Source organism: Pongo pygmaeus, chromosome 5, assembly GCF_028885625.2.
Source record: "Pongo pygmaeus isolate AG05252 chromosome 5, NHGRI_mPonPyg2-v2.0_pri, whole genome shotgun sequence".
NCBI lineage: Eukaryota > Metazoa > Chordata > Mammalia > Primates > Hominidae > Pongo > Pongo pygmaeus.
In genome coordinates, this window is record NC_072378.2 from 136,718,698 (window position 1) to 136,736,383 (window position 17,686).

The 17,686-nt window shown below is 38.8% G+C and overlaps 1 protein-coding gene across 7 annotated transcripts in view; it reads right to left on the reverse strand.

The window, feature by feature from the left end:
• The window catches only part of MAP7 (microtubule associated protein 7), a 208,590-nt gene that overhangs the window by 20,345 nt on the left and 170,559 nt on the right, over window positions 1-17,686 (reverse strand). For 4 of the 7 annotated variants that reach the window (XM_054491635.2, XM_054491632.2, XM_054491637.2 and 1 more), the window contains 4 exons: window positions 12,626-12,739; window positions 7,389-7,537; window positions 1,182-1,294; window positions 590-873 (listed from right to left, as the gene is read on the reverse strand). In XM_054491635.2, the coding sequence (XP_054347610.1) occupies window positions 590-873; window positions 1,182-1,294; window positions 7,389-7,537; window positions 12,626-12,739 (660 nt within the window). The remainder of the gene's footprint in view (window positions 1-589; window positions 874-1,181; window positions 1,295-7,388; window positions 7,538-12,625; window positions 12,740-17,686) is intronic. The other 3 variants (XM_054491636.2, XM_054491638.2, XM_054491633.2) reach the window with 1 other exon arrangement.

The window sequence follows — 17,686 nt, forward strand, 5'->3', positions numbered from 1 at the left end:
ATTTCTACTTCTGCTTCCACAGATTTTTCTCATGGCTATTATGATGTTCTATGGCTCTCCTTTCCTTTCTTTCTTTTTCCATGGAAGCAAACACTGGTCTCCTCCTTTCTCTACCATTTTCACCTGTCTTGAATCATCTCTTTCTTGCCCCACCCTCTATCTTCAAATTAAGTCTTAAGTAGAAAACTTTGGAATGAAGACAGTTTTCAACTAGAAATATTGAACTTCGAGCTCCAGGTGATTTTACATTTCTAAGTAGCATCTGGTTACCCTGGCAGAGGTGAAAACCAGTGGGTCTTCTGGAAAAAATTCTGACTTCTATCAAGTACACAGGCTATGCCAGGGGTCCTTAAACTCCAGTATGCACAGGAATAGTGTTGCCAGGTAATTTTTTACTTAGCGTTGCTAAGTAAAAAACTATTTTTAAGCAACGCTAAGTTAATATTATACTTAAGGAAAGGTGTTAACCTTAGAGTAAAATTTCCAAGTCTCCAATAAGAGAAGAAAAGGAAAACAAAAAAAGCTTCATCAAAGCAGTGCGGGAGAAAAAGAGAGAGAGCACCCAGACTACAGGTGAGTTTGCTCTTACCAGGGCCAACTTCTGGTTCAGCAGGTGTCCGCTTTTCAACTGTGGCTTCTTCTACCTTCACTAAAGGTGCTCTGCCCTTTAGTGAGGGCTCATTGGCAACTTTCTGAGGTTCCTTCTCAGGGTCTTTTTTCTCAGGCTCTACTCTGACTTCCCTCTTGACAGGGCGGATGTTGCCGGGGGATGGGGGCCGGACCTGAGCAGGAGCAGCTTTGACTGAGCCGGGTGGCAAGGAGGATGTCGGTCTGGGTGTGCCAGGCAAATGAGGAAGAGACTTGGATGGAAGCCTGGGCCACAAACAAACAAGGCAGACAGAAGGGGACACATGAGAACAGGCCTGCCAGAGCCTAGAAAACGACTCGATGGAAGAGAATGCAGATATTTAGCTCCGTGTATTTGTTTTTTATGTGGTAGATGCAGAAATAGATTTGCTTTAGGGAGCCATTCCAATTTCTCTTTTTTCTTTCCTTTCGGGAAGAATGTTATTCCCTAAGTCAAAGCCAAACAGCATGAGAAGAACAGTTCACTTTCAGAGGAGAGAGCTACTAATTCTCTAACATGGAACAACCCAGCCAGCCACTTATATTTCACTTACCAAAGTCGGGAGGGAGCTGGCGGTCTTGCTTTGGGATTAGATGGAGATACAGCCCTTCGGGTGCCAGATGTGAGGAAGAGTACATTTTCTCTCTCTCTTTCTTTTTTATAGCTCTAAGTTCAGAGAAACTCAATAGTTAGATTTTTCCATAAGCGAGGCAAACACATTCACAATACTCAGCAGTGGAGCTAGAAACCATTGAATGACTTTTAAGAAATTTTCTTAGCTATGTCACATATACCCATTCCATCTCAAAAAAGGCCCTTGTTAGCTTAACACTGAACAGTATAACTGAATTAACACAATGTGACACTAATAAGGTGGTTCCAGATGTGTTGGAGTCCTATTTGTCAAAAAGCATATGTATACACATACTTTTAGAAAGCACCTATACTTTGTGTCTAAAATTAATTACCTGAAGCAAAACCTCCCAATCTGGTTTAACCCACACAAATGTCAAATGTTACTTTCATTTTTTAAAAAATTTTAATTAAAACACATCTTTTTCTTTTTAATTCTTTAGCATTTTCCCCCCAAACATACTATATCTCAGTCTTTAAAAAAATTATATGCCTGCTATATTAGACATAAACTCATTTTTTTCTTTTATATTGATGTTGTATAATGGAATCAAGTCCTTCCTCACCTAGTGTCCTCTTGCAGCAATAGATAACTGATACCATAGGTGATTTTGAAGAAAAGTCAGGTTTAAAGTGAGGAATTTCAGCTATTTATTTTTTTGCTCTTCCTTACCAGGAATAAACTGAAATCTGAAGGTGGGCCAAAACATCACCCCTCCCTGACTGCCAACTAGGAATTCAGCTAGAGAGATGACACTTTCCTAAGTCAAAATGGGCAAAGGGAAGCCCAGAGAAGTGTTCCACTACTCTAAAGTCAATGAAGACCAAAACAAACAAACAGGAATTGTACAGAGCAAAACAGACCCATTCCAAGTATCTGAAACCTGACAATGCCCTCAGGTGGGAGGGGCACGTGCTGGAGGCACCTGTGTGAACACCTGTCAGGAGGGCAGACTGCAAGCATGCATGGGAAGGGGCAGAGTATTATCTAGCCCCAGGTCACATGAACTAGTACTGTACCTCTTCTTCTCTCCTTTTCTGCCTGGCTCAAGCATCGACTCCTCTTTTCCTTTCTTTCCCTTTTATTCCCCTCAGTGTCCCTTTTAATTGCTTCCCTCCATTTTCCTTAGTAGCATCCTAGTTGATGGTCTGGGTTATCAGAGGAGCAAAAACATCTAAGTGTCAAATAATGCTCATTGTCTCCCTCGGAATTCTAAACAGATAAAATGAAGAAAGAGGCAGAGAAGAGCTTCACAAGGTGTGTGCCAGCTCACCATCATTTCCAGCTGCTCAACCACCATTTCTCCCATTTTAGGTCCCCAAAAGTAGAAGGTGGGGCCTCACAGAGCTGCTGTGGGCTTTGGGTATCAAAAGCTGCAGCCACCATATGGGGCACTCCTGGCTGGTGTACAGGGTGGCAGGCCTAGGGCTTTTCCCAGGGGAGACTGGGGTTAAGTACCTCAAGTAGCCCTTCTTTTTTTTCTTTTTCTCAAAACATTTTGATTTGGCTGAAATCAGATCAATGGGTGATCTAAATGGGAAAAAGACTCAACAGGGACAATTTTTGATGTGGCTGGGGGTGGTTGGGGATTATTATTATCTGTGCCTTGATAATACAGGGATCAGGGAATGAACCTATATAAAAGTATATAATCCTAGAATTACAGTGCCTTTGAGCCAACTTTCTTTTTTAAAAGTGATCTCCTTTAATCACCTAGGGGTAGGTGAGCAGAGGAGGAATGGTTTGGAAAAACACTTGATAATTAACACCCTCCCAACCAGGGAGTTTTTTTTTTTTCCTTTTCTTTTCTTTTTTAACCCTTTCAGTCCTTTTGTTACTCTTATATCCAACCACCCATTTGGGTACCACACATGTAAAGGCACTCCCAATTCTCATCCTGATCTGAGTTAATAGCCCACCATCTATACAATCATCTTTCCTATTAATAGTTTCCACAATTCTGAGGAGGAACACATGCTCAGCAAGTCAATGGTCTGGGCAACATATCAGCAGGAAAAGGACTTTAATTTTATAATTAAGGTAGGTTTAGAATACAGTATAAATATCCTCCAACAGAGACGATTCACTGACAGATACTTCAACGCAGTGCTGTTTAATAGAACTTTCTGATATGATGAAGATGTTCTAAATTTAGCCACTAACCATATTTGCCTGTTTGAATTTAAATCTAAATTAATTCAAATTAAGTAAAATAGAAAAGGAAATTTGAAAAACAACTCTATTTCCTATAGCATCCAAAGGAATAAAGTACTTAGGAATGAACTTAACAAAGGAGGCTAAAGATCTGCATAATGAAAACTAGAAGAGAGTGCTGAAAGAAATTAAAGGCAACACAAATAAATGGAAGGAAGTCCTGTGTGCAGGGATTAGAAGATTTAATACTGTTAGGATGTCACTACTACCAAAAGCGATCCACAGATTCCATGCATTCCCTATTGAAATTCCAATATAATTTTTTATTTTTGCAGAAATATAAAAATTCAACCCAAAATTCACAGAAAATTTCAAAGGACCTTGAAGAACCAAAATAATCTTGAAAAAGAACAAAGCTGGAATTCTTACATTTCCTGATTTCACAACATATTACAGGTTGAGTATCCCTTATCCAAAATGATTGGGATTACAGTGTGTCAGATTTCAGATTCTGAAATACTTGCATTAACACTTACTGCTTTAGCAGCCTTAATCCATAAAACTGGAAATCTGAAATGCTCCAATAAGTATCCTTTGAGTGTCATGTTGGTATTCAAAAAGTTTCACATTTTGGAGCATTCTGTATTTTTGAATTAGAGATACTCAATTAGTGAAAAGCCACAGTGATCAGTACTGTGTGGTAATGGTATCAAGACAGATATAGATATATGGGGCTGGGCACTACGGCTCATGTCTGTAATTCCAGCATTTGGGGAGGCCGAGACGGGTGGATCGCTTGAGGTCAGGAGTTCAAGACCAGCCTGGCCTACATGGCGAAATCCTCTCTCTACTAAAAATACAAAAATTAGATGGGCGTGGTAGCGCATGCCTGTATTCCCGGCTACTCAGAAGGCTGGGGCATGAGAATTGCTTGAGCCTGGGAGGTGGAGGTTGCAGTGAGCTGAAATTGTGCCATTGCACTCCAGCATGGGTGACAGAGTGAGACTCTGTCTCAAAAAAATATATATATATATATATATATATATATATATATATATATATACACACCAATGGAATAGAATCCAGAGCCCAGAAACAAACCCTTGTGTATATGGTCAAAAGCTAACACCACTCAATGAAACAAGGACATTCTCTTCAACAAACGATGCAGGGAAAACTGGATATCCAAATGCAAAAGAATGAAGTTGGATTCTTACCTTCTAAAATATACAAAGGTTAATGCAAAATGGATTAAAGACTTAAATGTAAGACTTAACGCTATAAAACCTCTAGAAGAAAACATAAGTGAAAAGCTTCATGACACTGTGTTTGGTACTGATTTCTTGGATATAACACCAAAAGCGTAGGCAATAAAGTAACAATAAACAAATGGGACAACATCAAACTTAAACACTTGTATATATCAAAGGAAACAATCAGTAGAGTAAAAAGGCAACCTATGGAATAGAAGAAAGTATTTGTAAGTCATATATTTAATAGGGGGTTACTACCAGAATATATAAATAACTCTACAATTCAACAAAAACAAAATAACCCCATTAAAAAGTGAGCAAAGAACTGGAATAGCCATTTTTCTAACGATGACACATGAAAAGCCAACAAGCATATGAAAATATGTTCACCATCACTGATCATTAAAGAAATGCAAACCAAAACTACAAGACATCACCTCACGTTCCTTAAGATGGCTGTTATCAAAAAGCAAGATCACGATTGTTGGCGAGAATGTGGAGATACAGAAATCTTTGTGCACTGTTAGTGGGAATGTAAAATGGTACAGCTGCTGTGGAAAATGGCATGGAGGCTCCTCAAAAAATTGAAAATAGGATTATTATATGATCCAGCAATCCCTATATATCAAGTGAAATTGAAAGAATGATCTCTAGAGATGTCTATATTCCCATGTTCATAGCAGTGTTATTCACAATAGCCACGAGGTGAAAGCAACCCAAATGTTCACCAACACATGAACTGATAAACAAAATGTGGTATACAAATATAATGGAATATTATTCAGCCCTAAAAAGGAAGGAAATTCTGACATACGCTATAACAAGAATGAACCTTGAGGACATTATGCTAAGTGAAATAAGCCAGGCACAAAAAATTCAAACACTGCATGATTTCACTTTTATGTGGTCTCTAAAGTAGCTAAATTCATAGAAACAGAAATTAAAACAGTGGCTGCCAGGGCCTGGGGGGAGGGGGAAATGGGGAGTTGTTTAATGGGTATAGCGTTTGAGTTTTGCAGGACTTAAAAAGTTCTGGACATTGGTTGCACTTCAATATGAATATACTTAACACTGCTGAACTTTAGAATGATTAAAATGGTAAATTTTATGTTATATACTTTTTTTTTTTTTTTTTTTTTACCACAACTAAACATTTTTTAAAAACTTAAAATTCAGCTTGTCAGTGTCAGTAGCCACTTTCCAAGTGCTCACTGTGGCCAGTCACTACTGAATTCCACAGTGCAGCTCCAGGGTATAAATGACTCTGAGTCATTTTCTGTTAGTATTTGCCTAAATACTTGGTTGTAAAGAGGTAAAAAGACAGCTACGATTAAATAGAGAAAGAGGAAGGTAATAAAAACAAAACAAAACAAGGCTCTGGATCATGTGATGACAAATCTCTCATTTAACCTGTCAGCCACAGGTGGCCCTCAACCTTCTCTCAAGGAGTGTTAATTTTTGTTTTTACCCAGAACAAGGTATTTTTTCCATGGTAAATGCTCTTTTCCTCTGCCCAGTGAGTACCCAACTTTGGGGCCAAGCTGTTCTGTTTAACTACGGCTTTTTGTCTACAGCTAAGGAGGATCTCTGAAACACCAACACTCTAATAAATTAAAACTTCCCAGACATCAAAGATTGTTTCACCTGTGGCTTAGAGGGTTGGAGGCCTGACTCAATCATGAATCAAACACTGATTCCAGAAAGGCTGATGGAGCTTGAAAGAAAAACAGGCTGTAGGCAAAGCCATCAAGCTCTCACAACCCTGAATTATCCTTTAAGCAAAATCCTTTTAAGTGTCCATCAGGTTTATAAATCTGAATTGCTCTGGGAAGTTATGATTTTAAGAAACTGTTTCAGCCTTTCATCAAAAGGGTCATACTGTTATCTTGGAGAGAGGCAATGAGATCTTCTAGTTCACTGGTGAGTCCTTTAAGACTAAAGTACAATGTCTAAAGACCACAGAACAAGGTTTATATCTTTCAACTGACACCAAATAAACACAGGATTTAAAACAAAGAAGAAGATTCCTGGAGACACACAAATTACCTCATTGCATTTATAGCATGGTGAAAATTAACATTACCTCAGCCCACAATAACAAGTACAAATTATATTTTTCACTTACAAAATCAGAGTTTATAGCACAGCCTAACAGCCTTTTAAGAATTAGTAATATAGCAAATGACTAATGTTTTCAAAATACTTTTTTGACTATATTTTAAGATCCCTCGACAGGGCCTTGACAGGGATTAGCCAAGCAGGATAAAAATTCTTTATCTTGCTTTTGAGTGAACCACATTTACAGTTCAGCCAGCTTCTGGATATGGTTGGAATAAAATGCCAAGGCAGCGGTCCAAGCCCACTTCCCCTTCAAAGGCCATTTGGTTTTTCCTACTTTCAAAAATGAAAGTATTCTGGCATTGCACTTATGTGTATGGACGCTCCAGGAGGGTAGGGCGTCCACTCATACATGCTTGAACAAAGAACAGCTTTCGTCTCCAAATTCAAGTGTTTAGGGAGAGCAAAATCCCGAAGTGAAGAGGAAGTGAGGGGACACTACTGCCCAGCCAGCCAGATTCATGATCAATGGGAAAGATGGGATGGTGGATGTCACGGTCTCCCCCTCTTACGCCCACACCGCAGCTCAGGGTCGTGTCCAGTCTGCACAGGAACAGCACTGGCTCCCAGACTTGCCCAGCTGCTCCCAACAGCTACTCACCGCTGTGCCATGAATGGTCCTCCTGCGAGAAGAGCCCTCAGGTGGTGTTACAAAGAGTTTTGGTCGATCCATCGAATTTCTAGAGTGTGCAGCTTTGTAGGGCATGATGATGGGGCTGCAAGATGCTGAACGAGGACAAATGGGGATAACTAGGGTGCAGGTGATTGGTTTTACACACAAGAGTGCCAGAGGAGCAGTTGAAGAAAGCCAAAAGCAGGTTCAGGAAAAGGAGCAAAGCAGAGATAGAGAGAAAAGTAGGAAGAAGATGTTATTACCTAAAGGTGCCCAGAACCATCATACTCAACTGTCCTTACAGTCCTATGAATTTATGATAAGTCCAAAAGGAAGGCATGTCCACGTAAAAAATCTGGAATATATTGTTAGCTCTTTGGCTCTTTAAATACTAACTGAAAGATGTAGAAGTAATCCAGTAATTATAGAGAGCAATGGTCTTATATTCCTATTAGCTGATGGTTCTGGAAAAAACACTACATTAGTGATAAAAGATAATTTTTATATAAAGACTAGTTTATAACCAGACTTTTCCTAAGTTCGCTTTAAGATGGAACAAAAGGTGGAAAGAGAGGAAGCGTGCAAGCAGGCAAGCAAGATATACTACAACTGTTTCAGGATTCAAGTTCAACAGCCAGCAGGGGAAAAAAGCAACCAAACTTAAAAAATGTTAAGTGAACAAGTCTTACCAGGTGTTAAGACTTGTCACGAGGAGAAGTAATACTTTTCCAGGAAAATATTCTGTACATGTCTTATTTATTTATAGGCAAACCAAATGCATGCTTCCGGGTTTTCCCAAAAGCCAAGGCATTTGATAGTTCATAAGAAGCAGCATTAGAGCATATGGGGAGATTAGCTATATCTATTTAAAATGTTGAATAGAACAGAAATATGTTAGATCCGCCAAATGTAAGGTTGAACCATGAAGAACCTTTACAGTTTTACTCAAGATGGAATATTTTATGAAAAACCACATAGTTTCTGACCATTTACCTTCCAAGAACACTGTCATGAATCAACTTATTGCAAACAACAGTGGGTTTAAGGAAATTCATATAACACTGCATAGGTATCAAAAGTGTGAGTATTCAGGTTCTAAGGTCCATTTTCAGATCTCATTCAGAAATTTTATTTCCTAGCAAAAATAAGACAATTAAACACAAGTATAGAGAATACTATGTATTGGACATGGTTATAAAAGGACTTCTCAACTGTAGTCTTTGTAGCAACCCTTTAAAGAAACCACTATGCCAGCTGAATGTAAGAGGATTAATAAATTAAAAACTCAAAAGTTCACAAGACATATTTGGGGTGATCTTAACTTCAGGATTATAGAGTTGAAAAAAGATTTGCTATTTGGGTTTAGTTTACAGACAGAAAGTCAATCAGATTGCATCTTTATTAATGCACTCTTTCATTAAATGCCTGGCAGTATCTTCTGGCTATCACTGCATGGTTTTGTTCTGCTTTGAGATAGGATCTCACTCTGGTGCCCAGGCTGGGGTGCAGTGGCGCGATCTCATCTCGGCTCACTGCAGCCTTGACAGTGAATAGATTGGAAACCAATCTCTTTTCCCATCATTTGAAAACAGAATTCTGTTGCTTCAGGACAAACTAAAACACTTTTTCATTTCTTCAGTTTTCCTTAAAATAATATATGTACGTCTTAATTGGAAACTGACATAAAGCTTGACTTCCAACCTTAATGGAGAAGGAAGGATTTGTATTGTGAAGGAAGGGAATCTTTTTGTCATTTTGCCTGTAATCACAGGAAAAACTCTTTTAAAATAATCTTTTCTCAAGCACCACAACAAGGCATTTGCATTTTCTAGACAAGAGTTCACTAATGCAAAATTCTTCCAAGCCAATCAAATGCATTTAAGGAATAACATCCTGGCACAAGGCACTTCTGGGGATTAATAACCGGGGCGGGGGGAGAGGCACGCACTGCCCAGGGCACAGCCAGAGGCCATTCACCTTGCTCAAGGATCAAGAAACCCTAGAAAACAGCTCTGCTTGGAGGCCATGGGTCTGACACTGAAAAAGGAATGAAGTACAGAAATATGATTTCTTTTTCCTCAAGTGGAAAATAACAATTTCATGAAGTATCTATGGAGCATTTTCTGAAGCTATCATGGATGTAAGCCAATATCACCAGGCCTCTGGTTTATTCTTTATTTTAATGTTGATGTGATACTAAATATGGGTTGAAAATATCCTTAAACCTAGCTAGTATAGTCCATAGAAAAACATCCTCAAATTTAGTCCAAAGAACATCTTTTGGCTAAAATAAACCTAAATTTCTTGTAAGGATATTAGATTTCATGGAATTCATTGCTGCACTGAATAGCAAGTACTGAAAAACCTGAAATCTTCAAATCAGTTATTTGAATAATCTTGCCCTTCTTAAGAAATAATAACAATATATAGTTATTTTTTCCCAGAGTACACTTCATATCCCAAGTAGTTAATTAAACATGAACATTGTCTCATGAAAATGTCTTTAAGAAAGTCTCCCACAATATATGTATTTGATCCTACTCTTGGTGGTAAGTATGCATTAATTGAACTCGTTCAGGATTTTCTATATGAAATAATGGGTGCAGAGAAAAGATAATGCAGGTAAGGAGTTGAAATGTAGTATAGCAAAAAGAAAAACGGCATAATATGGTAATACGATACTAGCATTTACTGAGGGCCTACTATGTGCAGATTCTAGTCTAAGCATTGTATATGCATTATTTAATCCTGAGCTCTAATAATCACTTGTATTTTGAATGTCCTGGGGAAAAAAGTATAGAAAAGTCAACCCAAAGCAGTGGCTGCAAATGAGAGGTGTGAGACTGGGAGTTCCAGTTCTCAACTACTGTATTGTTTGTGCAGGGAGTTTGCAATCACTGTGCATCCCAGGGCTAAAAGTAGCTGTTTAATCTGCTGATGTAACCCAGCACAGGACATATTATAGGTTACCTTCTTGCCAATGGCAATTAGGAATATGATGAGGTCGAGGGACAACACTAAAATGGGAAAACATGAAAGAATAATCAAGGACAATAGATGAAAAATAAAAATGATGGAAAATGTGGTTTTGACAAGATAATTGGAAGAGATGTTTGCATATATACTTCTAAATGAAAATTTTTAAAAACCCCAGGAATTTTGGTTCAGTAAACATAAGCTGTATCGATGAAATCGGTGACAATGAAGCAGGCAATGTATTGACAAAACAGGCAGCTCAAGTAAAGGCTATGCACTCTTTCACACTAAAATAAATTACAGAAACATATCAACTTGTGAAAAGGAGAATGGAAATGTGTGAAAATAAAGAGCCGGTTTGCAGATAAAAAAGCACCTTGGTTGAGCATAACAACAAAGAAGGGGAGAAGACGGGCAAGTAGAATGGGTGGAAAATGAGGAAACGGTATTGGAAAAGACTAGAGGGAGAGTGAAAGAAGTGACAAGAGTTAATGATGACAAAAATAGTAAAGACAATTTCCCAGCTGTGAGGCAGTCCTTTAGCACAACACAGCGTACAAGGGGAGATTCAGAAGCATGACAGCCATAAACCAGCTAAATGCTAGGAAATAGGACTGAAAAGCGGTTTTTTTTTGAGACAGAGTCTCGCTCTGTCGCCCAGGCTGGAGTGCAGTGGTGTGATCTCGGCTCACTGCAAGGTCCGCCTCCCGGGTTCACACCATTCTCCTGCCTCAGCCTCCCAAGTAGCTGGGACTACAGGTGCCTGCCACCACACCTGGCTAATTTTTTGTATTTTTAGTAGAGACGGGGTTTCACCGTGTTAGCCAGGATGGTCTCGATCTCCTGACCTCGTGATCTGCCCACCTCGGCCTCCCAAAGTGCTGGGATTACAGGCGTGAGCCACCACGCCCGGCCTGAAAAGCGGTTTAAAAGCTTTTCAATTAGCTAAAGAAAAACTCATGACTTGTAGAAAAGTGTGAAATTCATAGGCATAGAAAAAATATTGAAATAAGCTGTACTTTCTCCTCCAGGAAAACCTCAGATGCAATGTGATGGCTCTGACAGGAGTGTGACTTTACAGAGAACACAGAACACTGTGGTTCAGCTAGTTGTCTGCACAACTGCACATAAAGCATCACTCAGGGCATTGAGGATGGAGGGGAAAGCACATTTATGATCCTGTCTGCCCATTTTCTAAGTGGCTTTGGTGTAAGTCATTTATTGTCGCTGCACTTGGTTTTCATAAGAAGGTTGTGGGAATGCCCACGCTTGCCTTCGTGACTGTCTCCCAGGGGTACTATGAGATTTAGGACTGAGATTCATTCGCTCATTGGGCACTGCAGATGAAAGACACCATAAAACCACCAGCAATTATTACTTAAAAGCAGGCTAATGAACATGGAGAGGCTTGCAAGGGCAAAGCACTTTTAAAGTGCCAAAGATGAGGGCTAGTAGACTGTTTATATAAATACACCAATTGTCCCCAAAGATATTTGGGAAAACCTAAATCAACTCACCAGGAGAGATCTGTTACCCAAAGCCTTTCTTACCAACTAGATGTAGGCTTACCAACTAGATGTAGGCTCCACACTAACTTCTCATTAAATTAACTGGCTAATTCAGGTATGTTTTGCATTTCAAAAAAGTAGGAGTTACAACCAATCATCATAACTGGTACTAAAGCATGTTTCATATAATTTCAAAGAATGTAACAAATAAGCATATTACAATTAGCCTACTCCATAACTGTGAGAGTTCTGGAAGGGTACAATTCCTAGATTACATATAAAAGACTGGCACAGGGAGAAGAAGTAGCTATGCCACAGCCACATTATGAAACTCTATGCTGAAATAACAGACTTGCACTTTGATTTTATTCCCAAGTCCATATATTAGTATTAAATGTTAAATTATTTCTACCTTGGATTATCTGCTCAGAGACCGAGGCAGAAGGAAAGGGACGGAAGGAATACTTTCTTCGGGTAATGTTATGAACAGACAGAAGCCTCTGAAGCCGTCGGAGCCCAGGGAGAGGCTTCGTCAGCCTGCCTGGCGTCTGGTGTCCAGATAAGATGCTAAGGCAGATGCCCAAAGGAAACAATGCCAGGGGTATGAAACTAACACCGACAGACATTTCCACCGGGGGAAGAGAGAAGCGCATTTTAGGAAAAAGTGAGATGTAATTAGACGAATATGCTTCAAAGGGAGGACTTGACCTCACGGGGAAAGTTCCACCTAGACAGTGTTACCTGCTTCTCCAGACAAGGCAGCTGTGCTTTTACTTCTGGCCAGGAACGAATGTGTGGGCGTCAGGAGTCTGTTAACAACGCTGCTCTCCCATGGGCTGAGCTGCAGGCGGCGAGCTAAACGTCACCACATAAGCAAGATGTTAGAAGCATTCTTTTCAGAGTCAAGAGGGCATAATACATCGTACCTATTGCTTCCACACGCTGGGCCTTCACAGGACCAGGCTCTGCAGGGAGGATGGTTGGCCAAGAGTCAGGGCAACAGGACCCCTGTCCAGAGGGAGCAGTTATTCCACCAGGTTGCTTTTCTTCAAGATGTTAAGTTTGTAGCAAGCTCTAAATTAGTTTTACAGATGCAAATTTTGCTAACCACCCTCTTTTACTAGTCAAGTAGCAATAAACAAAAAAATACCATTTCAGCTATTGTTTTGGTGTGTATCTATAACTCCAGAGTGGTACTATCTGATGGGCATTGGGATGGGCAGTAGACTGATGGCACCCACCTTAGTCAAAAGGCTTCCTAAGTACCTTGAATAATAAACCCCAATAGAGGCACTGGCAGGTTAATGAAAGACGAGTTAAATAAAAGACAGAAAGGGGACCCAATAAATTATGCTAGATCTCCATGAATTGCTACTTGGGCAATGGGAGTATGTGTGTGGGAATTAGATATAATAAAATGAAAGAGGATTCGTGCAAAGTTCTGTATGGGAATGCTTTTGACCTTTTCACTTGGCAAGCCAGGTTCTTTCAGGTCCCTTTTTGGCAACAATATAAAAAATTTGGCCAAGGACAAGGCTAAGGCTGAAGCAAGATAAAATTAAACAGAAAAGCCAAAATCCAATATAAACATAATCCTAGAGATTGCTAGTGGATGCCTAAGAAGTCTACAAAACAAATTTAAAATAATGCAATGATGTATGGTCCCAAATTATACGGAGCTTAGCAAGGCCATAGTCAGGAAATGTATGCCAATTATAAATTAATTACTTTGCTTATATGGTTAGTTTCCAGTGATGGCTCATAAAAAGATAGAAGCTATTTTCCAAAAATATCAGTAAAGCTTGCAAAATTCTACAAATATCACCGAAGTGATTACATATCTTTATTTTAGAACACATTCCTGTCACTTTTAAAAGTTTTGTTTGTGTTTTTATTTAAGACAAGGGTCTTGCCATGTTGCTCAGGCTGATTTTGAACTCCTGGGGTCAAGCAATCCTTCCTGAGCCTCCCAAGTAGCTGGGTTTACAGGTGCATGCCACTGTGACTGGATTAAGAGTCTTTAAAACTGTCTACACCTGAAAAGGCTGCTTCTGTTCCACTCCACAAACAGCAGGTGGCAAAGTCTCCTTTGCCTCTGGAGCAGTGTTCTATATAACTATCTTATATATATCATATTTTAAGTGAATGGCATTTAAATGCTAGGAAATTAGTTTTAATTAATAAAAGCCATATACTGCTAAACATTGTCTTAAAAATAGTTGCTTCCATTTGGAATGAAGTATCAGCTTCCAATAAGTACCTTAACTATGTGACTAATTTAAAAGAGTAGCTATTTTGATCAGGCTCTGGTGAATTTAAGAATTAGTGAACTGTTTGTTAGAGTCTGTTCATTAGAAGAGTCTTCATGGTTAAATTAAATATTATCTGACATTAAGACATTAATTAAAAAGATGTTATAAAAACTACTGCAATAGTTACAATTAGAAAGCACCACGGGCTAAGTACTATCATAAGCTATGTGTGGCAGTGTGAGTGTAACAACAGAATAGAATACAATCTAAAATTAGAATACATGTACAGGGTAAAATCAGTGGGGAAAAGGTGATTAGGACTAACTGAAAATCTTCAACAGAACTATTTTCAAGAGATGAGAAAGGGAAGAAAGTTAAACTCTTCCTTTTCTTAGAAAAACTGTACGATGACTGTGGCTTACAACTGCAGAGATGGGTTGTCATGAAAAGGTAAGTCTCCTTTCTCCATTAAGAAGTTCAGTTACTTTATTTCCATGAGTCTGAAGGCATCGACCAAAAAATTTATCTCAAATGATTAAAAACCCATTGTAACCTGTGTGTAAAGCAAATCCAGAGAGATCTGTTTTATATCTCCTGATACTCTGAACTAAACATATTGCCAGCAGAAACACGTTTCCACTTCCACCACATTCATAACTATGCCTTGACCAAGATGGAGATAGAGCGTCCATAAGATAACTTTTTAGTAAAGGTTAATAAAGGAGAGTTAGTGCATTGTTGTTGTTGTTGTTTTGTTTTTTGTTTGTTTGTTTTTTTCACCTAGAGGGGCCTGATTTTAAGATTACCAAACTGAAGGGAGAGATATTAACTCTCATGGAACAACGCTATGGCATCGATCCTATTTAAGCACTTAAAATTGAGATATTGACAATTTCCATTATAGACCACCCAGATGAAGAGAGGCAAACTCAAAGGCCTCTGGGGGCCATGCAAGTTAACATAAATAAATGATCGGGGCTAAACAAACTTTATGGATACCTGCCTTACCACTTCCTCCCATAAGCGTGACATCACTATTCCATTTCAGGTAATAGGTGCCAGGAAGAAATTAGACACATGTTGCCAGGTCCTGATTTTTTCATTAGAAGTAGAAAACTGAAATGTTACATGAAGTATTCTATATTTTAAGTGTTGGCAATTAATTCTAATTAAAACAAGAACAAACAACACTGCTCAGGTAAAACAGAACAAGCCTGTGAGCAGAATTTAGTTCGAGGTCTACCTCTGAGTCCTATGATGAAGATTCTGGGGAAAAAACGTATTGATGGATTTTAAGCAAAGAGTAGGCAATTTCATTCTTACTCTTTTCCAACTTCCTAATATTCTTTCTTGAGAAAAAGTTGGTTAAGTACATAGCTTAAAGATAATAATATATACTTTTAATGTAAAAATTTCCAGTGGCAACATTCTGTTCCAGCAATTACAGAAACCTTTCATAATCAGAGGTTTCCTTTAACCAAAGTAATCTTATCAGTCCATGTAACACTATATTCAGATGTAATAATTAAAATATTTAAAAACTGACAAGACACAGACACTACACTAATGACTGGCTTCCCTTGGCTTTGGAGGGCCTGGGGAAGCACATCTTGGCAAAGTGATATGGAAATATTTCAGTATTTTTATTAACTAGTAGAGCTGTTTGGATATATTCCAGCAGAACATGAGCCCTGATGGTATCGGAGCCTCAATTTAATCTCAGCTTTAAGGCCTATGCCTTAGGACTGAGAAAGCTCAAACAGTCTCATAATGATGTATATACTTGCTTGACCTATTTGTCTATAAGGTCCTCTAATTTAACAATCTGGTAAGAATGCTTTCTAATGAGATAATAAAGTATAACTAACTTTTAAAAATAGCAGAAAAGAACTAATGGAATTACTTAAATTTATTTATTTTTAATTATTTTCTTTTTGAGATACGATCTCACTCTATTGCCCAGGCTGGAGTACAGTGGTACAATCATAGCTCACCACAGTCTTGACCTCCCAAGGCTTAGGTGATCCCCCTGCCTCAGCCCCCTGAGTAACTAGGACTACAGGTGCACACCATCACGCTTGGCTAATTTTTGTATTTTTAGTAGAGACGGGGTTTCACCACGGTGCCCAGGCCGGTCTCAAACTCCTGGGGCTCAAATGATTCACCTGCTTTGGCCTCCCAAAGTGCTGGAAATACAGGTGTGAGCCACTGCGCCTGGCCTTAAATTTCTAAATTAGAGAAACTCAAATTCAGAAGAAGTTTTAAAATTCTCACTATAATAAAAGGCCTAAGCCTTTCAGGGTTCTACTGAGGGCTTTGCGTAAGTTAAAAAGAAAAAAATTCCTTCCTAGACAATATATGGGAGCCCCTTCAGGCTGACCTGGCCTGCTAGACCAGGAACTGATTGACAGTTCTTTGGTAAGGAGGCAGAGAAGCAGAACTCTCAAATCTAGCGTTCTCCCTCTTGTCCTATTATTTCTGCTTAGTATTCTATTTTCTGGGCCTCTACCAGGATTCACAGGGCAGTTTTCTGGCCCCACCTATGAACTGGTTATTGAACTTCCCTTAACGCTGATGTCCTCTGTCCTAATTCTCTACTCCTTACCACTTCTAACCTTACACACACACACACACACACACACACACACACACACACAGAGAGAGAGAGAGAGAGAGAATGCATGGAGTCAGAGTCAATCTAAGAAAGGACACCCATGAAGATGAGAACTGAGGATGCAGTGTGGCAGTCACACGGGTGAGGAGTCACCCTTCTGCAACAATTAGCCGGTAGGACATTAAAGAGAGGCTCGCAACCTCTTAGGGACTCTATCACTCCAGCTAGAGTAGGTGATCTATCCAGTAGATCTTTCTCAGTTCCAAGATTCTACTGCCTTAAGAAGGTCTATCGTGCAGAGAGTCTAGAACACATCTTTCTAATTGATACAGACAATTCAATGTCATTCCACAGCATGGACAGGATATTGCCAAGTTTGTTGTCTAGCTCCCTACTCCCACCCTTACCCTAATTTCAGCTATGGGATTGTAGAAGATAATAAAGTTTTAAAGAAGTGTAAAATACTAATTGTAGTTTGTCTCAGATCCAGGTTCACAAAAGTATGAAACTAAAGTGCTAAGTGACCAACTGCAAAGAAAAGATGAATAGACAACTGTAAGAATAACATTCACATGCTATATTTTCTCCTATATTTAGGGAATAGGTTTGAAAATAAAGGATATTTATGAAAGAAATTTAAATTCATAATATTTATGAAAGGCCCCTAATTTGACTACAAGTCTAATATTGATGGTTTAGGCAAATTAAGTTAAAAAAACAAAAGGAAATAGTTTTGGCTAAAAGACAAGAATGGAAAGTTGTTCAAACATTTACTATTTTAAGAGATTAGTTATAACGCCAACAGTCATAGAATATTGTACATTACAATGACACCATAACTTTTATACAATACAAAATATATAAATATACATACACACATACAGAACATGCACACATTACATTTTTCAAAGATTATAAACACTGAAACTTTCCCAA